Genomic DNA, 20,481 nt, shown 5'->3' with positions numbered 1-20,481 from the left:
GCTTGTCCTATTGCCATGTTTTCCAAATGATGATTTTCTCTTTGGTATTGTGTCTGCCAACACTACAGCTTTTAAAACCAGGTGTTCCATAAATGATTAGTTTCATTTACAAAACTTGCTATTCTCTCTGTATATTCAGATATACATATACTTTTATATCATTTTTATATTAGAGCTATAAGTCTATTGTATCCCTGAATGCACAGGGTACAGAGCACAGTACTTGGAACAGAAAATACATAATACATATTTGTTAGATGAATAATTATTCACTTTTTTGTATTTCTTATAGTCTCCTCAACTTCCTCTAGGTAAAGATTAAAGCTTTCCATTTGAACATTTGTGTTATTCCTGATTATAAAGTACAATGTGTCTTTCTACCAATTTAGGTTTCTAGTCCATTCAGATTTATACTTTATGGACAATGGCTGCTGCTATTAAGAAAACCAAGGCATGAATAAATAACTCTCCAATGTGTCTACAAGTTGTACTTTATTTATTTTGCTACTGGGAATTGAACCCAGGGGCTCTTTACCACTGAGCTACATGCCTAGACCTTTTTATTTTTTGATTTGCTAAATTGGGAAGGCCTCACTAAATTACTGAGGTTGGTCTTAATCTTGTGATCCTCCTGCCTCAGTCTCTGGAGTTGCTGGAATTACAGGGCTGTGCTACTGTGCCTGGCCAACTTGTATTTTATTTTGATAATCTGTCATGAAGGGTTAACCCCCTTTTTTTTTCCCTTGAAAGAGAAGTTTAAGAAAATAAGATCTGAGGAAAAAAAAAGAAAAGAAGAGCTGGGTGCAGTGGCACCGGCCTATCCCAGCGACTCTGGAGTCCAAGGCAGGAGGATGGCAGGTTCCAGGACTACCTGGGCAACTTAAGGAGACTGGGTTTCAAAATCAAAATGTAAGGGCTGGGGTTGTAGCTCAGTGGTAGAGCTCTTGCCTTGCATGAGGCCCTGGGTACTATCCCCAGCACCACATAAAAATAAAATAAAATAAAATAAACAAATAAAAATAAAGATATTAAAAAAATTAAAATGTAAAATGGCTGGTGAATGTAGCACAGCGGTAGAGGGTCCCTGGGTTCAAACCCTAGTACAAAAACAAAAACAAACAAAACAACCAAACAAAACTCCACAAAAGCAAAAACAACAAAACCCTATAGGATTTTGAAATCTTGCATGCTCAGGTTTATATAGCCAAAGTACAAAGTTTTTTTCCCAGTTGTTGGCTTTTGGGGCAGGGAATTTTCTGGGAAGTACTGAGCTTTCATTACCTAAAAATAGTTCGGATGAGCAAGTCAAACTTCAGATGAAAATTTTCAGTATCTAGAAAGTAACTGACTAGAATGTTAAAAAAAAAAAAAAAGTCCTTACTAGTTTAAGATGAATACTGACTGAAAGGGTGACTGACATGATCACCCTTTACTTTAAAAGAAAATATTTGGCTGACAAATAAAAATTATTATATATATATTAAAAAATTTGGCTGGGAGCTATGACAAATGCCTATAATTCCAGCTACTTGGGAGGCTCAGGCAGGAGGATACAGGTAAGCCTGGGTAATTTAGGCAGACCCTGTCTTAAAACAAAACAAAACTTGGTGTGGCAGCAGGGATGGATGAAGCATCTAAAAATGTTGATAATTTCTTTTTTAAAATAATTTCTTGTAGTTGTAGATGAACAGCATACCTTTATTTTGTCTGTTTATACGTGGTGCTAAGGATCAAATTCAGTGCCGCACACAGGCTAGCCATTGCTCTGCTACTGAGCTACAGCCCCAGCCCCTGATAATTTCTTTAGTTCTGGAAGTTCACTGTATTCTTCTATGTTTGAGATTTTCCATAATAATACCTCCCCCCCATGGTACTGGGGATTGAACCTCAGGCTTCCTGTATGCTAGGCAAACGCTTTACCACTTAGCCATATCTTCATTCATGTTTTAAAGTTTTTTAAGATATTAGCTTTGTTCTATTTTTAACTCTAGGAATTCCATTTATCCTTATAGCCTTGACAAATACAGTTCATAGGAAAACTACACAACCGATCATTATTTTTTATTTGCAAATCTCTGCAAGTCCCCTGTGACTACACTGTCTCATTAGGGGAGGCTTCATCTTTGTAATATACATTCTCAGCATAAATATTTGATTTTTAAAACAAAGAAAGTTGGCTTCCTGAACATCTTATGTGGCGGTACCAAACCTCTGATACTACCCCAGAATCTTTTTATAATTAAGAATCACAATTCTTTCCAGAAATATTTTTTTCGCTCCTTACATCACACGTTTCGGAGGTACAGTGTGAAGCGGAAGCAGACCCGCGCTTCAGGTCAGGGACCAATCCAGAATTGGAAGGCCCTCGCAGGGTTCTCTTTGGGACTCAGTTACCCAGTGGGGCGGTCTTCCCGCGTCCCGCTGTCCCTCCCTGTCCCTCCCGACCCGCGGGCTGCCCCGCCCTGAAGGCGGAGACAGGGCGGAGCGGCGCGTTCTCCTCCGCCTCTTTCCGACTCACCACTGCCCCTGGCGCCCGCGGCGCATGTGCCCGGCGCCCCCTCCCCGGCCCTGGATTCCACTTCCCCTCCGCTCGCGCTGCAGCGGCAGCTGCCTCCAGGCCCCGCGCCGCCTCCGGAGTCCATGGCCGGAACGCGCTGGGTACTCGGGGCGCTGCTCCGGGGCTGCGGCTGTAACTGCAGCAGCTGCCGGCGCACCGGCGCCGCCTGTTTGCCCTTTTATTCCGCCGCTGGCTCCTTCCCCTCGGGCGTTTCGGGCCGCCGCCGCCGGCTGCTGTTACTCGGGGCCGCTGCGGCCGCCGCCTCTCAGACGCGGGGCCTCCAGATCGGGCCTGCGCCCGCCGGGAGACTGGCGGGCCCTCCACCTGCGGCCACCTCAGCGGCGGCCGCGGCCTCCGCCTCCTACCCGGCTCTACGCGCTCCTCTGCTACCGCAGTCGCTGGCGGCCGCCGCGCGGAGCTACAGCCAGGTACGTGGACGCTGCGAGGGGCTGCGCACTGGACCCCTCTCCGGACGCGCGCACGCGTCCCCGCGCCCCTTCGCGTGCGCCTCGCGTGCGCGCCCGGGTATCCGCGGCAGGCGCCGCACACCCGCCCCCCTCCCGCTCCGTCCTCCTATTGGGCACGGGAACAAGGGACGCTCTCCCAGGCCTTGGGTTTTCTCCTTTTTTTGTTCTCCCCTCGAGTCTCTGGTCGGTTGGGCAGTGTAAGTGTGGCTGGGGTGAATGTTGAGGCCTTGTTTCCCGCCGGCCCATGGTAGGTTTTGTGAGGCTGCTGATGCCCCCAACCCCGCATCCCTCTAGCTCTCCGCCCGCTGGTCGTGAAGTTGGGAGGCCGGACCCCGCGGAGGGTTGGGAGTTTCGGTGCAGCCAGAGCACTAGGCCCGGGCGGCCCGCGGCGCCTCACGGTAGCCACCGATACTAAGGTTCGCCACACAGCTGCGTGAGCTGGCTTGGGAAGGAGCCGCATCTCCAGCGCGCCCCTCTCTCTGGTTTCCCCGGGGAAAGGCGGGCTGCCCCAATTTACTGAAGGTCACCTCTGCAACTCCAGTTCCTTTGACAGAAGGTCCTTTAGGACTGTCGATCGCGGTCCACTGGGAGAACACTTGGATATTGGGGGAGGGGATGAGTGGGGTAGGAGCGTCTAGTGGGCTACGATTTGGGGCCCCCGTTGGGAATATTTTCCTTTACTTTTTTCCATTCTTATCTTTTAAAGTGTGTATTTGAAGAACCCAGATTGCAGTTATTCTATGCATTGTATATGGAGCTTTTTCTTCTGCTTATTACGTGGCATCTGAGAAGTGCCAGCTCACTTTTTCACTACCTACCGCGCTAATGCTTTGGGTCATATTTATCATAATTCAGTTTGTGCTTCTCCTTGAATTTATGGAATTTGGGAGGCTGCTGTCTGCCCATGGCTGAGCTAATTGATTTGAATACTGGCCCAATACTTTATCCTGCTTTTTTTTCTGTAAAATCTTATGATGCTTATGGAATTCTGGGAAACGAGAAAAAAGTTGTCTTAAAAAAATCGCTTTGTGAGCTGGTTTCTTGTAAAATCTGTTGTGTGTTAGACATTTTGCTTACACTTATCATTGACGCCTTAAAATTGGACTTTAAGTGTTCATGAAAACATGACTGGAACACAGATATCTGTCCTTAGCTTAGTAGATTGCAAGTCTTAAAGCCTGATTTACGTTCTGAATTTATGGCTGTAGTGCTTTGTTGGGGTTCTCTCTACATTCCAGTTTGGGCTCAGTGTTATAGTCTACTTTAAGTATTTCTCAGGCTCCTGTTACCTCACACTTCTGCTGTTGCCTTTTAAGATCTTTCCCTTATTCAATTGGTCCAACAGATTAATCTTTCCAAGGCCTCCTGCTGTCTTGTTGTTTTACCCACTCCTCAGTGTCTTTTTATTAACTTCCCTTTGCTAACCCTAAGTGAAGGACACAGGTTGAGCCCAACACTGAAGGCCTTCTGCTGTATAGTACCCAAGTTCCTTTTGCCAGCTCATCTTCTTTGGCTCTGTTTTTACCCTGCAAGACAAATGGGATTAATTGCTATTTTTCAAATGCACCTTTGTTTGGACTGCTGTTTCCCCTCACCTCAAACTGGAATACTTTTATATTTCTCAAACTTTTATATTTCCTGTAAGGTCCATCTTTGATCACTTCCTGATTCTTTTTCTGTTAGGGCTTTATTTTTAATTTCTATAGTATTTTGTATCTTAATTATAGCACTTGAAGCATCTTGTCTTCTGTATGTGTCTTATTTTGAAATGAGGGTCTAATGTGGTGCATTCTGTGTAAGGGACTCTAAAATATTTTTGTCATACTGAAGGAATCCTTCTTGTACTATCCTAACTAAAACATTATTATTAGTTATAATTTGGGGTTGATGAATTTAAAAATAAGTCCTGAAGAAAATTTGCACTGCTAAATGACTAGGATATATTTGCTTATTGCTTTAGGATGTTCAATTTTAAGCCAAAACAGGAAGTTAGATTTGTGAAGTTTACTTCTGACCTCTGAAATAATCTTAATATCTAGAGCATCTGTTTGAAGAAATAAGCACTAAGTTGGTTGTCTTTTCTTCATTTCTCTTGAAAGGAGTCCAAAACTACCTACCTGGAGGACCTTCCACCACTCCCTGAGTATGAATTGGCCCCATCCAAGTTAGGAGAGGAGGTAGATGATGTTTATCTCATTCGAGCTCAAGGATTGCCTTGGTCATGTACTGTGGAAGATGTGCTTAACTTTTTCTCAGGTAAATCTTATTGTATTTTAAACATGTAATTTTGTCTGAGTAAAGGGTTGATCTACAGAATCCCAAGTATAGCTATGGTGGAGACAGTGTCTTTGATGATTGGAAATTGTTCTGGCTGGTTTTACACTCAATACCAAGTGACATCATGATACTGTTTGTGGTATGTATCATATTTAATGATTGACTGCAACAAAAGTAATATTAAAATGACATGATATGAAGCCAGTTTTCTTTTAAGTTTTACTATGTACATAACAAAAAGCCAAACCTATCAGTGGAAATGTGGGATTGAAAGTAGCTGTTTATGTAGTAAATGAACTTAAATGCAAGATTACTTGCATAAAGTTCCTTTAATAACATATTTCAAGGTTTACTAGTCCTTATTTTTTTAGTTTCTATATCTAACTGTAGTTTTTAATTTTCCTTTCAAGAGGCTTTTAGGGGGCTGGGGTTGTGGCTCATTGGTAGAGTACTTGCCTGATATGTGTGCAACACTGGGTTCGATCCTCAGCACCACATAAAAAATAAAAATAAAACAAAGGTATTGTGTACATCTACAACTAAAAAAAGAAAATTTTTTTAAAAAGGACTTTTAGTAGATGTCACTTTCAAATGTGGTAAAAGGATGTAACTGAAGGGCTGGGGTTGTAGCTCAGTGACACTTGCCTGGCATGTGAGAGGCACTAGGTTCGATCTTCAGCATCACATATAAATAAATAAAAACTAAAGGTACATCAACAACTAAAAAATCTTAAAAAAAAGATGTGACTTAATGTATTAATGTTCATAATATTGTGTGAGTCACGCATTTTATAAAGCTAATTGCCACTTACATCTTTGACTTGCATTGTAGGAAATGTGCACTATGGGGATGCCTTTCTTATAATGGAAAATGGGGAAAGTTAAATTATCATAGCAGAATTTCTTTTATAGGAGATATTTTATTCATAGAAGTTAAACCTATTATTTTAATTCCTTAAGTGATTTGAAACCGGTTATATAAACGTTGGAATGGACATAATGCATTTTGAGTTGCACCCAGCCTGACTTGACATTTAATGGTCAGAAGATCTTAAGCTTCTGAGCCAAGGTTTACTTATCTTTTCTGCTTGGAACATTTTAGACACCGCTACCTCATTAGTGTTTGGATGACTTCAGTGATGGGGATTTGTGTAAAGAATGTGACAGGCATTTTGGTTCCTCCTTTGTTGTAGGAAAATTGCATTCTAATGACTTGTATAATTGAACTTGATGTTTGATTTCTGTTTTTAATTGACTTTATTCATATACTTTTAGACTGCAGAATCCGCAATAGTGAGAATGGAATACATTTCCTTTTAAATAGAGATGGGAAACGAAGGGGTGATGCCTTAATTGAAATGGAGTCAGAGCAGGATGTGCAGAAAGCCTTAGAAAAGCACCGCATGTACATGGGTCAGCGATATGTGGAAGGTATGTTCCTCAGATTCTGGCTTTTTATGATCTTGCATTAGATTTTAAATTTTGCAAAACTCATTAACAATAGTGAAGTAGCATTATTTTACAACTTGTAAAAATGAAGCTTAGAGAGATCATCTGAATTTTTTATAGAATGAAAGTGTTGACTAAGTTTATCTTAAAGTTGTGAGTTAAATAGATTATGATTGGCACATAATAAATATTCAATAAATGTTATTTTCTTGAGAGATGTGCAAAAAGATTAAAACCATTGGTGTTTTAATTCTTGGATAATCTACCAAGTGTTAGTGTGTTTGATTTCTTTTTTAAAAAGTAGTGTCCTTCTGGGGCTGAGGTTGTGGCTCAGCCGTAGAGCGCTCACCTAGAACGTGTGAGGACCTGGATTCGATCCTCAGCACCACATAAAGATAAATAAATAAAGGTTTAAAAAAGTGGTGTCCTTTGTTATGTAAATTTTACATCCATTTTGTGCTTTTTCTTTGTAGTATATGAGATAAATAATGAAGATGTGGATGCCTTAATGAAGAGCCTACAGGTCAAGTCGTCACCTGTGGTGAATGATGGTGTAGTTCGTTTAAGAGGACTTCCTTATAGTTGCAATGAGAAAGATATCGTGGACTTCTTTGCAGGTGCTTTGTAGTCATATCATGTTTGGGTCCTTATTTCTTTTCTCCCCACACACTCCGTCCCCTTGCCTTGTTGTTCTGTATCTTAGATATGTTTTGATCCTAATAGGCAGATCTTTGGGGGATGTCACATTTCAGAATTTCATGAGGGTTTGTCTTACAATAGAAGAAAATGTCTGCTCAAGATAGTGGCCGTATTTGTCTAATACAATAACCATTTATATGATTTCAAAGTGTTATCTAATTTCTAGCTATAAAATATGTGCCATTAGTAGTAATGTTAGTCTAAATCTCTGTTGTCTCTTCAAATATAATTAATGACAAAAAAGTTAAAAAAAAATTGAGGGAATGGTGTGTTTACGATAGGTTTCTTGGACCTGAGCATGGTCTTGCACACCTATAATCCCAGGTATTCTGAAGGCTGAGGAAGGAGGATCTCAAATTTAAGGTTAGCCTAGACAACTTAGCGAGATCCTGTCTCAAAAAAAAAAAAAAAGGGCAGGGTGGGTTGGGGTGTAGCTCAGTAGCAGGGTGGGTTGGGATGTAGCTCAGTAGTAGAGTACCATTTGGTTCAATTCCTAGTATTGAAAAAAGATTGGTTAGTTGGACCATCAACATTCTGAAAATATAAGTACATATTTATTAATAACTTCTGGCTGCATAATAACTTCTACCCATTAAGCATGTATCCAGCTTTGGGATTGGCAAAACCACATACAAGTTTTATTAGTGCATTTGTTAACTATAAAGATTATAAAAAGCTCCCGGTAGCAACACTAATTTGGAATAATTTTTTGTATCCTAGGACTGAATATAGTGGACATTACTTTTGTAATGGACTATAGAGGGAGAAGAAAAACAGGGGAAGCATATGTGCAGTTTGAAGAACCAGAAATGGCCAACCAAGCCTTGTTGAAACACAGGGAAGAAATTGGTAACAGGTGAGTGAGACAGATACTAGTGATGCAGCAGCATCACACTTCAAGTCATTTTGATGAATGTGTTCTACTATGACTGAAAGTTTCCAGACACAGAAATGTAGAATAGTATGAGGAGCCACCAGACATCCATTGCTTGGATTAACAAATTATTGACATTTGTTATGTTTATTTCATCTGTTTATTTTCAGTATTTGTCTTTTTAAAAAGGTATTTTCTTACATAATCACAATATTGGCACATCTAACAAAATTAGCAATAATTTATTATCCAGTAATAACCCACAATCTTTTCACAGTTAAACCCCAAATACCTTTTTGTAGTTTGTTTGTTTGAGCCAGAATCCAGACAAATCCATACCTTGCTTTTAATATGACTCTGATTCTCCTAAAATAGAGCAAATTCCCTTCTTTATTTTTTATTCTTTTTCCCTTTTAAAAATGCAGTTGACTTTTGAAGAAATTGGGTCAGGCAGTGTCTCCTGTTTATATCACATCAGGATGCATGTAATGATGTAGGTGATTTGTGCTTAGCTTCAATTTTGGAGGCATAGGAAATTGTCAAATTTTAAATCTCTGTTTTGCTGTTTTCTGGCCTTTTTATTTAGCTCCTTCGAAGCTTTTTTTTTTTTTTTTTTAAATAGCGCCACTCCAAAAGCTGACTATTTCAGAATCTACTTATAGAATGGGTTCATAGGTCTTTTTAAAAAAGTGGTTCTTGAGTTGGGCACAGTGACACACCTGTAATCCAAGCTACTTGGGATGCTGTAACAGGAGGATTCGAGTTTGAGGCCAGCATGGGCAATATAGCAAAACTCTGTTTCAAAAAAATGTTTTGTTTAATTATTATTTTTTCTTCCCTTTAGGTTCTGGGAATCAAACCCAGGGCCTCATTTATGCTAGGCAAAGTGCTCTATCACTGAGCTACACACCTAGTCCCTCATTTAATTGTTTTAGGTCTGTAAATACAAATAATTTTTTTTAAAAAATTTTTATTTATTTATTTTTCTTCTGGTCATATGAGAAAATAACTTGAGAGTTAAACTCATATGCAATTTCCCTACTTCCCCCCCACACACAAAAAATGAGGCACAAGTAAAATTATAAAGTTTCTAGTGTTAATACTAAAAATGAAAAAGAGTTGGAGGGTGTCAGGTCTTTAGATCTGTCATGATCTCTTGACTCTAGAGTATAAGCAATTAAAGGAGAACTTATTTGCATTTTGCCTTGAGCCTAATGGCAGGATTATGATGTCTGATTTTTGTTTTTTATGGGGTACTATGAGTTAGCACAAATAATAGGCATTTATGTCTATAATTCAATACAGCCTACCAAGAGAGTCAACTTTAAATTTAAATGAAGAAAAATTAAATCATTATCTATAAGACACTAGCTGTTTTCCATATGATTTCTGTGGAACTTGTGACTGACTCTTGGCATCCAGGCTATAGTGAATGGGTTTTTTTTTTTTATCACTAGATAATAAGTCATTCTAAAACTTATTAGCTCACTCAATCCTTGAGCCACATCCCCAGCCTTATTTCTTATTTTATTTAAATAAAGAGTCTTACTGAGTTGCTTAGAACCTCACTCTTTCTGAAGCTGGTGTTGGATTTATGATCCTCCTGCCTCAGCCTCCCAACACACCGGGATTACAGGAGTGCACCACTGTACTTGGCTCTGGTCACTTTTTTTTTTTTTTTTTTTTAATTAGCTACACATGACATTACAATGATCTTGGCAATTTATACATTTGAATCAATTGGAGTGTAATTTCTTATTTTTCTGATTGTACAGATTGCAGAATCACACTGGTCATAGAATCACCTATATACATACAGCAGTCATAAAGTCTATTGTATTCTGCTGTCCTTCCTATCCCCCTTCCCCTCCCCTCCCCTCCCATCACTTCTCTCTATCCAATCTAATGTGACACTTTTTTTTTTCTTTTTCTCCTCACATCATACATGTATTCTGTATAACGATGAGGGTCTCCTTCCATCTTCCGTGCAACTCCCCTTCTCTCTCCTTTTCCCTCCCACCTCTCTTCCCTATTTAGTGGTAATAATACAAATAATTTTTACAGCTCATGTTTAATAAGCTAGTTTGGAGTAACAGTGTTGAAGAAAAAAAGCTTGGATTTAATTTAGTCCCACTGTCACTATAATGGCAAGTCAGAATTCTTGAGTTCTCATTTACCTCCTAGGGAAATTCTAGAAAAGGTAGCTTTTCTTATCCTGTGACTCTTTTGTTTGAACTTGGGTACTTTACCACTGAGCTTTCTTACCAGTGATGGACTATAGAGGGAATTTTTTATTTTTTATTTTGAGACAGAGTCTTGCTAAATTGCTGGGGGTTTCCCTTAGTCTGTGAAGCTGGCCTTGAACTTGTGATCCTCCTACCTCAGCCCCCTGAGTTGCTGGGATTATAGGTGTGTGCTACTGCACTTGGCTACACTGGGACCATCTTTTACAAATGTGACTAATTTTCAAAGAATTCAGTTGCAGGGCTTCGACAGGTTGATAAACAACTATGGAAAGAAGACCAAAAAAACCTTTGTTTTGGTTTGTTTTTCATTACTGTAATGAAATACTGATGCAGGCTAACTTTATAACAATAAGAGGTTTATTTAGCCCATAGTTTTAGATGCTGAAAGTCCACACAGTGTGGTGCATTGGCAAGGTCCCCCCTGCTGTGAATGTTATGAGTGCTTACCTGTGGGAAGAAGAAATCACATCTCACAACAAGAAGTCAGAGTGATTTTAGGGGTAGACTCAGGCTTTTATAACAACTTACTTTTCTGAGAATTAACTTCAGGATTCCCTTCTTAGAGCAGTGCCCCAAATGACTAAAAGACTATCTTCTTAAAGTTTCACAGCATCCCCCAGTATTGTCACTCCAGTTTCGAAGCTCCTAACCAAGAAATTGGCGGGGGGAAACATCTAAGTCACAGCAACCTTGTAAAGATTCTTTTTAAAAAAAAAAAAATCCATAAATCTGTCAAACCTTTTGCATTCCAAAAAAAAGTTTAGTTTCTGTACCCACAATTACAACGAGGATAGTTATTCTTATAAAGCAAAACAGTAAAAAATATTGTTAAAATGTATATGAAAATATATTTTGGGGCAAAAATTTTGAGGCAAAATGATTAAATTATTGATCTATTCTGTTCTGAGTATTGTTTTCATGGGTTAATATCTGCAGTCACTGTTAAATTTTCCCTTTCCTGTTCTTTTTTGGATACATGTATTTTATAAGCTATTGGAAATATCTTAAAACCTATTTTATTTATTTATTTTTTTAGTATTATGTTTTAGTTGTAGTTGGACACAATACTTTTATTTTATTTTTATGTGGTGCTTAGGATGGAACCCAGCGTCCCACACGTGCTAGGCGAGGGCTCCACTGCTGAGCCACAACCCCCAACCCCTTAAAACCTATTTTAAATGGGTTCAGTGTACAGTTATTTTGCATCATTTGTGACTATTTGTTTTTGTTTTGACCTAGGTATATAGAGATATTTCCAAGCAGAAGGAATGAAGTTCGAACCCATGTTGGCTCTCATAAGGGAAAGAAAATGGCATCTTCTCCTACTGCTAAGTATATAACTGAGCCAGAAATGGTGTTTGAAGAACATGAAGTAAATGAGGACATTCGACCCATGACAGGTTTTGAAAGTGAGAAGGAGATAGGTAAGGTCCTATCTCCTCTTGAGACTCATTGGGTCTATCTTGTATGTTTTGGTTTTTGTTAAACTATTTTTCTTAATAATCATTGTATTGTGAGATTGCAGGACAAGGAAATTGAGTTAAAGATTTAATGTCTCTGTAGTATGTACTTTGAATATATACTGAAGGGCTTAATTATTTGGTTATGTTTTTAACTTAATAATTTTGTAGTCTATTAAAAGCTGGACACTAAAAATGTAATGAAAGGAAGTAAAATGTCAGCATTTAAACTAAGATAGGGAAAGATAGTTGTACAGAGCAGGGATATTAAGTAAGGATTTTTGTTTGCCTCTGGATTTAATAATTTCTTTGATTCCTAACCTCGAAGCAACATTGGAGTCTTTGAAATTTGTTAAGTATTTTCCAGTTGGCGCTTTGCAGTTATCCTGTCACTATATTTTTCTATCTTCCTTTCCTTTCCTCCTGGAACCCAGAAAGTTTCTCTTTCTTTATAGTTTAGTTCATGACCGGTTTACCTTCGTTCTGTTGTAATAGAAAATTAAGTTCTTAATTTAGTAATGGATTCAAGTATTAGATACTTATGGGTATTCAGGTGATATTTGTTAAATAGCAGAAATTCAGATTATTTTGGCTTTTAAAGCCCTTCCTTACTGGTTCAAGATGATTTGAAGATTTTGATATAAAGGTCATATCTAATTATAATCTATTAATAGCTCTTGATGCTTTATGTCCTTGATGGTGTTTTTTGTTTCTCCTTCAGAATTGCCTAAGGAGATGTCAGAAAAGCTTCCAGAAGCTGTTGATTTTGGAACTACGCCTTCATTGCATTTTGTCCACATGAGAGGATTACCTTTTCAAGCTAATGCCCAAGACATTATAAATGTGTGTGCTACTAAGATATCCATTCTCAATAGGTTTGAACTGAGTTCTAAAATTGAACTTGTATTAGTTTGCGGAAGGTGCAGAAGAAAATGCTGTATTTCTGGAGTATCTTTAGATAGTGAGATAGCATCTCTTTTGTAAAGGCTTGTTTAATTTTTTGTAGCTGAAAAGTGTAGGATATCTGGGTATGGTTGTCTGTGCCTATAGTCCCAACTACTTCAAGGATAAGGCAGGAGGATTGCTTGAATCCAGGAGTTTGAGGCCAACTTGTGGACTGTAGGTGGATTGGTTCTCTTAAAAAAAGGGTGGGGGCCGGGGCCAGGGCTGGTGTTGTGGCTCAGTGGTAGAGCACTTGCTTAGCATGTGCAAGGCCCTGGGTTTGATCCTCACCATCACATAAAAATAAATAAAGGCATTGTGTCCAACTAAAAAAAAATATATTAAAAAAAAGGGGGTGGGGTGTGGCAGGGGTTGCAGCTCCGTGATATAGGTGCTTGTCTAGCATGTGTGAGGTACTGGGTTTGATTCTCAGCACTGCATATAAATAAGAACAAAGTAAAGGGTCGTCCACAACTTAAAAGGGTGGGGGTGGCTTTTTATTACACTTGTGAAAATCAGGTGAGGATTTTATAAATGCACAGCAAAATGGTGTAGATTTATTAATAAAGTAGGAAAATTTGGTTTTAGAATAAATGACTTCAACTTACTTATTTTTCACTTTGGGAAAATGACACTAAAGCATGATTACAGAGGGTTTTTTTGTTCATTTTTTTACAGAGCAGTTATATACAGATATTTCAGTGTTCCATTATAAATTGAAAATATCATAATTTGAAAATACATTTAATATACCTAATCGGCTAAACATCATAGCAACACAGTATACTGTAGGGTGTTGGTGGTTTATCTTTGTGATCTTGTGGTTGACTGGGACATGTTTGCTGCCACTACTGAGCATCTCAACAGAGTACCTTACTTTGTATTGCTAGCCAGGGAAAAGTTAAAAATTCAGGGTATGGTTTCTACTTAATTTGGATTGCTTTTGCACAATTGTGAAGTTGAAAAATCATAACTGGAACCATCTAACCATTATAAATTCAGGGCACATCTGTACTAGACAAAAATCTAGGCTTGAGTTTTTATGAGATACCATGTAGCCTTCATGAAATGGGATTCCCTAATATTTGAGAAAGTAAATTTAAAATACATTTTTTTTGTTTAGTAATAGATACTATGTGAAATAAAACATAAAACTACAAAGCTCTCAACTTTAGGAACTTGAGAACATGTATGAAAGATAGATCCAAACCTAGAGTCTTTGGTTACTAGTGAAGCCTCAGAGTTGTCATTATTTCAAAAAACATACTAAGAGCTGGGTGTGGTAACATATGTCTGTAGTCCTAGTGACTTGGAAGTCTGAGGCAGGAGGATCACAAGTTCAAGGCCAGTGTCAGCCGTTTAGTGTTTATCGAGGTCCTAAGCCAATTAGTTAGAACTTGACTCAAAAAATGAAGGACTCAAGTTGTAACTTAGTGATTAAAGACCCCTGGGTTCAGTCTCCAGTACAAAAAGAAAAAAAAAAAAAAGTGCATATTAGGAATTATATCTTTACCCAAATTGAAGTTTGCAAGTTTTCATTGAAACTTGTTTTTGTGGGCTGGAGTTGTGGCTCAGTGGTAGAGTACTTGCCTAGCATATGTGAGGCCTTGGGTTAGATCCTCAGCACCACATAACAATAAATAAAGATATTGTGTTCATCTACAACTAAAAAATATTAAAAAAAAAAAAAAGGAAGAAACGTGTTGTTGCTTTGGTTTGGAATGATAACCATTTAGTGTGGTAGCCCAGTTTGTGTATTTCTGAAAACTGATAGCTACATATCTGATTAAATGTATTACTGAGGAATAAAGTATATTTGATAGATATTCTTTAGAAACAGATGTGTATGGGAGAAATGAAAAATTGTGTGAGAACCATTTGTATAAGGATCTGTAGTTTGAGGTTCTTTGATAACAGATATTTGAAATGTAATCTTGAGTCAGAAAATTCAGACCAGAAGAGATGGTAGATTTGTAACTATTTTATTGCTTAATGGATTTTCTAAAAACCACTGTGTCAGGTGTATGAATCAATGACTGAAAGCAAAAGCAGAGCCACCACTACCTGGGCTGGGGATGTGGCTCAGGGGTAGATTGCTTGCCTGACACATGAGGCCCTGGGTTTGATCTCTAGTGCTGCAAGAAAAAAAAAGTAGAGCCACCAGACATCTAAAGCTTGGTCTTAGTTCAGTTATATTCTTTTTGTTTGCCTCCGTTTAGTTTTTTGCTCCCTTGAAGCCCGTGAGAATCACCATGGAATACAGTTCCAATGGAAAGGCTACTGGAGAAGCTGATGTGCACTTCGATACCCATGAGGATGCTGTTGCAGCTATGCTCAAGGATAGGTCCCATGTTCGTAAGTACTGCTCATGGTTTTCCTTGTATTCAGTGCTTATCTTTGCTTACAAATATCTTTCCTTATTTAGGGATTGGTCTAGAATTTTTCCTAGGGAAAATTCTACTTAAAGGTAAAATATGAAACACTGTATTATAAGAAAAACATTTAGTTGACTGCCAGTTTCCTTATATTTCTATCCAGAGTTGGGGTTTTGTTTTAATTTTGCTTTTGCCTACTTGTTTTTGATTTTTTAAATGTTTTTATTTTAAATTTGGGCGGCAATGGGGTCTTGCTAGTCTCAAATTTAAGGGGGTTCAAGTGATCTTCCTGCCTCAGTCTCCTGGTAGCTAAGACCATAGGTGTTTTCCATCCTCTGTAGCCTCGTTTTTTTAAAAATATTTTATTGTTGATGGACCTTTATTCTCTATATGTGGTGTTGAGAATCAAACTCAGGACCTCCTACATGCTAGGCAAGCGCTTTACCACTGAGCCACAACTCCAGCCCTCGTTTTTTTATTTCCCCCAATAAAGAAAAATGTTTGAGTTATCATCTAAACTATGAGGAAAATGGCTGCAGTATTTTTTCTGCCTTTTCAGGTTTTAAAAACTAATCTTTTTCTATTGTTTTCAGAGCATAGGTATATTGAACTGTTCCTGAATTCATGTCCAAAAGGAAAATAAGACTTCCAGGGACTCCAGATAGTAAGGTAATTTTTTTTTTTTTCCTGCCGTGCATGGATTGAACCCAGGGTCTTGCATTTGCATTTGCTGAGCTAGTGCCCTGTTGAACTATATTCCCAGCCTAAGTAAAGTAAATTTAAGAGGTCCAATTGTGGAAATTATTTTCAAATAGATGAATAATCATTAACTCACTAATTTGTAATATGGTAGAAACCATTCTCTTTTTAATAAAGATCAAGCTCTAGTGATAGTTAAAGTAACACTATAAAGAATAAAAGTTCATTTTGATTATATAGTGCTTTCAGGCATTATCCATGCATAAAAATTTTTTCATAATTCCCAACATTTATCATGCTGTGTGCCCCTCCATAAATTGTATAGCTATCTTTTGTAGCTGTAAATTATAATTTATGGAAAGTTTCCCTTGCATTAGCTTTTCTTCCCACTAAAATGTAAACAGATTTCTTCAGTTGTGAGATATTTTTACAATGTATAAAAGGTGTTATATATGAAATCAGGGTGTGTCATTCATATGCAGTTAATTTGTCATTACTTCCTTTTTCTTTTGAAAATGATTTTTTGTCTTAGGAAGAACATAGTTTCATAGTGTTAACTTATCTATGACATATTTAATAAACATATATATTCTTCCCTCCCTCAGAACTGGGGATTGAACCCAGGGGTGCTGTACCACCAAGCTACATACTTTTTTCTTGTGGTGCTGGGGATTGAACCCAGGGCCTTGTGCATGCAAGGCAAGCATTCTACCACTGAGCTATATCCCCAGCCCCCCTTAAAATGTTTTTTGAGACAGTCTCCCTAAGACTGGCTTCGAACTTGGTGATACTCCCAGTTCCCTGAGTAGCTGGGATTATAGGTGTGTACCACTGCACCTGGCTGCTAAATATATCTCAGTGTCCTTTGACTAAATATGTGATATCTTTTTTTTTCTCCATTAATTGTTTTCATATATTGTATTGCAATTATTTTCCCATATGTAGTAAAACACATTCTGTTACTATAGATGTCGTAGGTTATTTTTGGATATAAAGTTCCACAGTCCCAATTATTACCTTATTTCTATATGAAATATATTTTGTGCTCAGTGCCAGAAATCTGTCTTCATACAAGGCTAGGTACCTTAATGCCTTAATTTCCTTACTTTAAATTTTGTTTTGTTTTTACAGTACTGATGATTGAACCTAGGTGTGCTTTATCACTGAGCTACATCCCTAGTACCTTTTATTTTTGAGACAGGGTCTAAGTTGGTAAGGCTGCCCTTGAACTTGTGATCCTCCTGCCTCCATCTTTTGAGATGTTGGGATTATAGGTATGCACTACCTGAGATGTTGGGATTATAGTGTACCAACATGCCTGGCTCCTGACTTAAATTTTGTCAGATAACTTATGAGTCAGGAAGAAGAAAAAAAAAATTGAACTTGTACTTTTAAATGGTATGTAAACACAAGTAATTTTTTTTTTTTTTTTTTTTTTTTTTTTTTACATTTCAAACAGAAGTGCAGCTGGGTGCCGTGGCTCACACCTGTAATCCCAGCAGTTTGGGAGGCTGAGATAGAAGGATTGCAAGTTCAAATCCAGTCTCAGCAAAAAGTGAGGTGCTAAGCAACTCAGTGAGACCCTGTCTCTAAATAAAATACAAAATAGGGGTAGGGATGTGGCTCAGTGGTCAAGTGCCCTTGAGTTCAATTCCTAGTACTGCCCCCCGCCAAAAAAAAAAGCAAAACAAAAGTGTAACATTTTTTTGTTTTATTTTCAGGATGAAGCAAGAAGCATTTCATTTGCACATCTTTCTTGGACATGGGCTATAAAGTTCTTGTTTATTGGCAGAAACTGCTAGAGAACGGATTTTGGGTTTGGGTTAATGCTTCTAAGAAAAATTCATAGTGAACTATTGAAGGAGAAAGATTCAATTTGGTGTTATGAAATAAACCACAAATCTTAAATTTTTGTTTAAACTGTTCAGGATCTGATTAAGAAAATCTGATTAATTCTTTATTTTATATAATTAAGCAGTTTGTTTTTATAGAGGATATGTTACCCATTGTAAAGACTACATATTTTTATTCAGTACTATCTTTAAAAAATCTTTTTCTCATTTAAAAAATAATCTGTTTAAAGTTTTGATTTTGCCTATGAATTGAGAGCTCTGATGTAAAGCTTCTTATGGATGAAATAATGTTTTATTGTAACCAAACACTCACCAAAGCAAGGAAAGGTTTCAGACCTTTAAACCACTATGGTGTGGCAGATAGTTTTAATTTTAGCTATATTTGATTATTTAGATAGGGGTAGTGATTAAAATAAATAAATACCACAGGTTAGTGAGTATAAATGACAAGTTGGCAGTTTTATGTCTTTAGAAATGTTTTGCCTTTCTAAACCTTGTGGTTAAAGGCATTTAACATTGGTGCCTGTCTGTTTAGGGGGAAGTCTAGTCTCAACTTAAAAGTTGATCCCCCCCCCCTTTTTTTTTTGGTTTTGGGTAAACCTTAAGGGTGTTTCTTAGTCTTGAAACTGTAAAGTGATATGTCACAATAGTCCAGACTTATAAGGACATTAATGGCTTCACTTGATTTAAACCAGCTCTAGACAGGTAAAAAAATCTGTCTCCTCATTTGCTTTTCAGTGCAGTAGCACATCCCATATTTTAGAACAAGTAGGGGTGCCTTGCTTTAAATAAAAATAGCATTTAATGTATAATTGTGTGAAGGGTTTATGGATAAAGCTACATCTGCCACATTGTGGCAGTACCTTCTGCTTTAATATTAAACAGCTTGTTATTTAAATATTGGACAAAATGGCTGGCTTCAAAATGTAGTCATTAATAAACTAACTTTATGTGCACCTGTGTAGGAGAATCAAAGTTCTGTATACTTTCTTTGCCTTGTTCCTGTTCTCAGGGTGACAGCTGCCACCAGGAGATGCAGTTATAGTTCTTAAAATTGAATTTTCCCAGATTTCAGAGAGGTGATATCTGGAAGAGAGATGATGTTTTCTCTCACTTAATATATAATCATCTTTGATTACCAGCTAAGATACAAAAATCACTGTACTGTAAGCAGTCAATAAATGGAGGCTCGCTTTAGGCTGAAGATTACCTAAGAGTATTTATTATTGGAGTATGTGAGTCAGTTGCTTATATATTTTATTACAGCAATTCCTGGTATATTAATGTAAGAAGAAATGATTAATTTTCAGTTGTATTTTAAAAAATTCTCCTGTAAGTACATGACTTAATCTAACAGATGTACTACTCAGATGGAAATGTTTTCATATGTGGTTGAATGTGCCAAGTTGTGAGAACTGGTGTCCGTACTTATGTCATTTGTTCAGGGTCTGAACAATCCCATTCATAATTGGTATCTAATTTTCTTTAGAAAATTCCTGTAGAGTCTATTGGGATTGGGTTTAGTGAGGAATTCATTCATTTGTACTTTGTCTTCAGCTAATGAGTTTCATTTGTGCTTTTTTGGGAAAAGAATGAGAGCAAGAGCATTAAAATACTGTGTGATGGGTAAACTTGAAGGAATATGTCTTCTTGCTTCACTAAAGACTGAGTTCTCAGTACAAAACAGGTTCATTTTGGGGAAGTCACCATATGAATTCATATATTCTACTTATTAGTTTTTGTTCATAATTTAGGCGAGTGAGTGACTGATTGATAAGGCAAATGTAGTTATTAGGAGAGGAGAAGATCCACATAACAGAATAAAAGTCTTATTCATTCACAGGACATTTTTGTCTCAAAATTTTTTGTTCAAACTTGGCTGTGCATTATTATTTGCTTTTGAAGGAAGCAATGAGTGAATTTCTATCTTCTGTGTGATTTCCTTATGTCTTTATAATCTTTGTTGTAAAACTGTCAAAAATGGTGGGGTTGGAGTCTGTGGTCAGAGTCCCCATATCCTGCTTTGGTTTAGCTGTTTCTTAAGATAGTGCAAGGGAGAAAAACTCTGATAGAGATTATGTAAACACAAAGGAGAACATTCCTGAAGATTGTGATCCAATGTAATGTATTCACTGATTCTGGACACTGAAACTGAGCCAGTGTTCCTTTATACCCAGGTGGCAATGGCAGCCAAGTTAGGTATGGTCAGAAGATTCTATGTCCTTTTCACTACTGCACTGTGGAGAAGCATAAGAAAACCACTTCCCTGTAGGTGACATGGTATGTGAAGATCCCACTTATTAGCTAACATGCTCTGTTAGCATTTCTAAACAATCCCTAGTAGGTTAGTAGGTTTTTATTTGGAGATTTTTTTTTTCTTCTGTGTTACATCCTCTTCACCTTATTATTTAAAATACTCCATAGTCCTGAAGAGTTCCCATACATTATGTGAAAGAATTCTTGTTCAATTGGTAGGACCAAAGTAGAGTGGTGTACCTCAGCTGTAGAGTAGAAGAAGGTTGAAATAATAGAGGCTTTGATAAAACAAGACTTCTCAAGTAGTAGAAATATGTTCCTATTCCT

At 37.7% G+C, this 20,481-nt stretch overlaps 1 protein-coding gene across 2 annotated transcripts; it reads left to right on the top strand.

The window, feature by feature from the left end:
• The first annotated feature begins 2,565 nt into the window (after nt 1-2,565).
• On the top strand, nt 2,566-19,743 carry Grsf1 (G-rich RNA sequence binding factor 1). Of its 2 annotated transcripts, none has more exons than XM_046428706.2 (10): nt 2,566-2,985; nt 5,124-5,280; nt 6,577-6,732; nt 7,224-7,367; nt 8,170-8,305; nt 11,809-11,993; nt 12,751-12,872; nt 15,191-15,326; nt 15,940-16,015; nt 17,767-19,743. In XM_046428706.2, the coding sequence occupies exons 1-9, from the start codon at nt 2,641-2,643 to the stop codon at nt 15,987-15,989; spliced, it is 1,431 nt and encodes a 476-aa protein (XP_046284662.1). In that variant the 5' UTR covers nt 2,566-2,640; the 3' UTR covers nt 15,990-16,015; nt 17,767-19,743. The 2 variants fall into 2 exon arrangements, with proteins under 2 accessions (XP_046284662.1, XP_046284663.1); XM_046428707.2 differs by lacking the exon at nt 2,566-2,985 and adding an exon at nt 3,145-3,271.
• Nucleotides 19,744-20,481: the final 738 nt, after the last annotated feature.

This window comes from Marmota monax, unplaced genomic scaffold, assembly GCF_021218885.2.
Source record: "Marmota monax isolate L192 unplaced genomic scaffold, Marmota_monax_Labrador192_F-V1.1 WCK01_AAM20220418_F8-fsc00132, whole genome shotgun sequence".
Taxonomy (NCBI): Eukaryota; Metazoa; Chordata; class Mammalia; order Rodentia; family Sciuridae; genus Marmota; species Marmota monax.
Note: the sequence above shows the minus strand (reverse complement) of the source record. Positions and strands in the feature narration are given on the sequence as shown.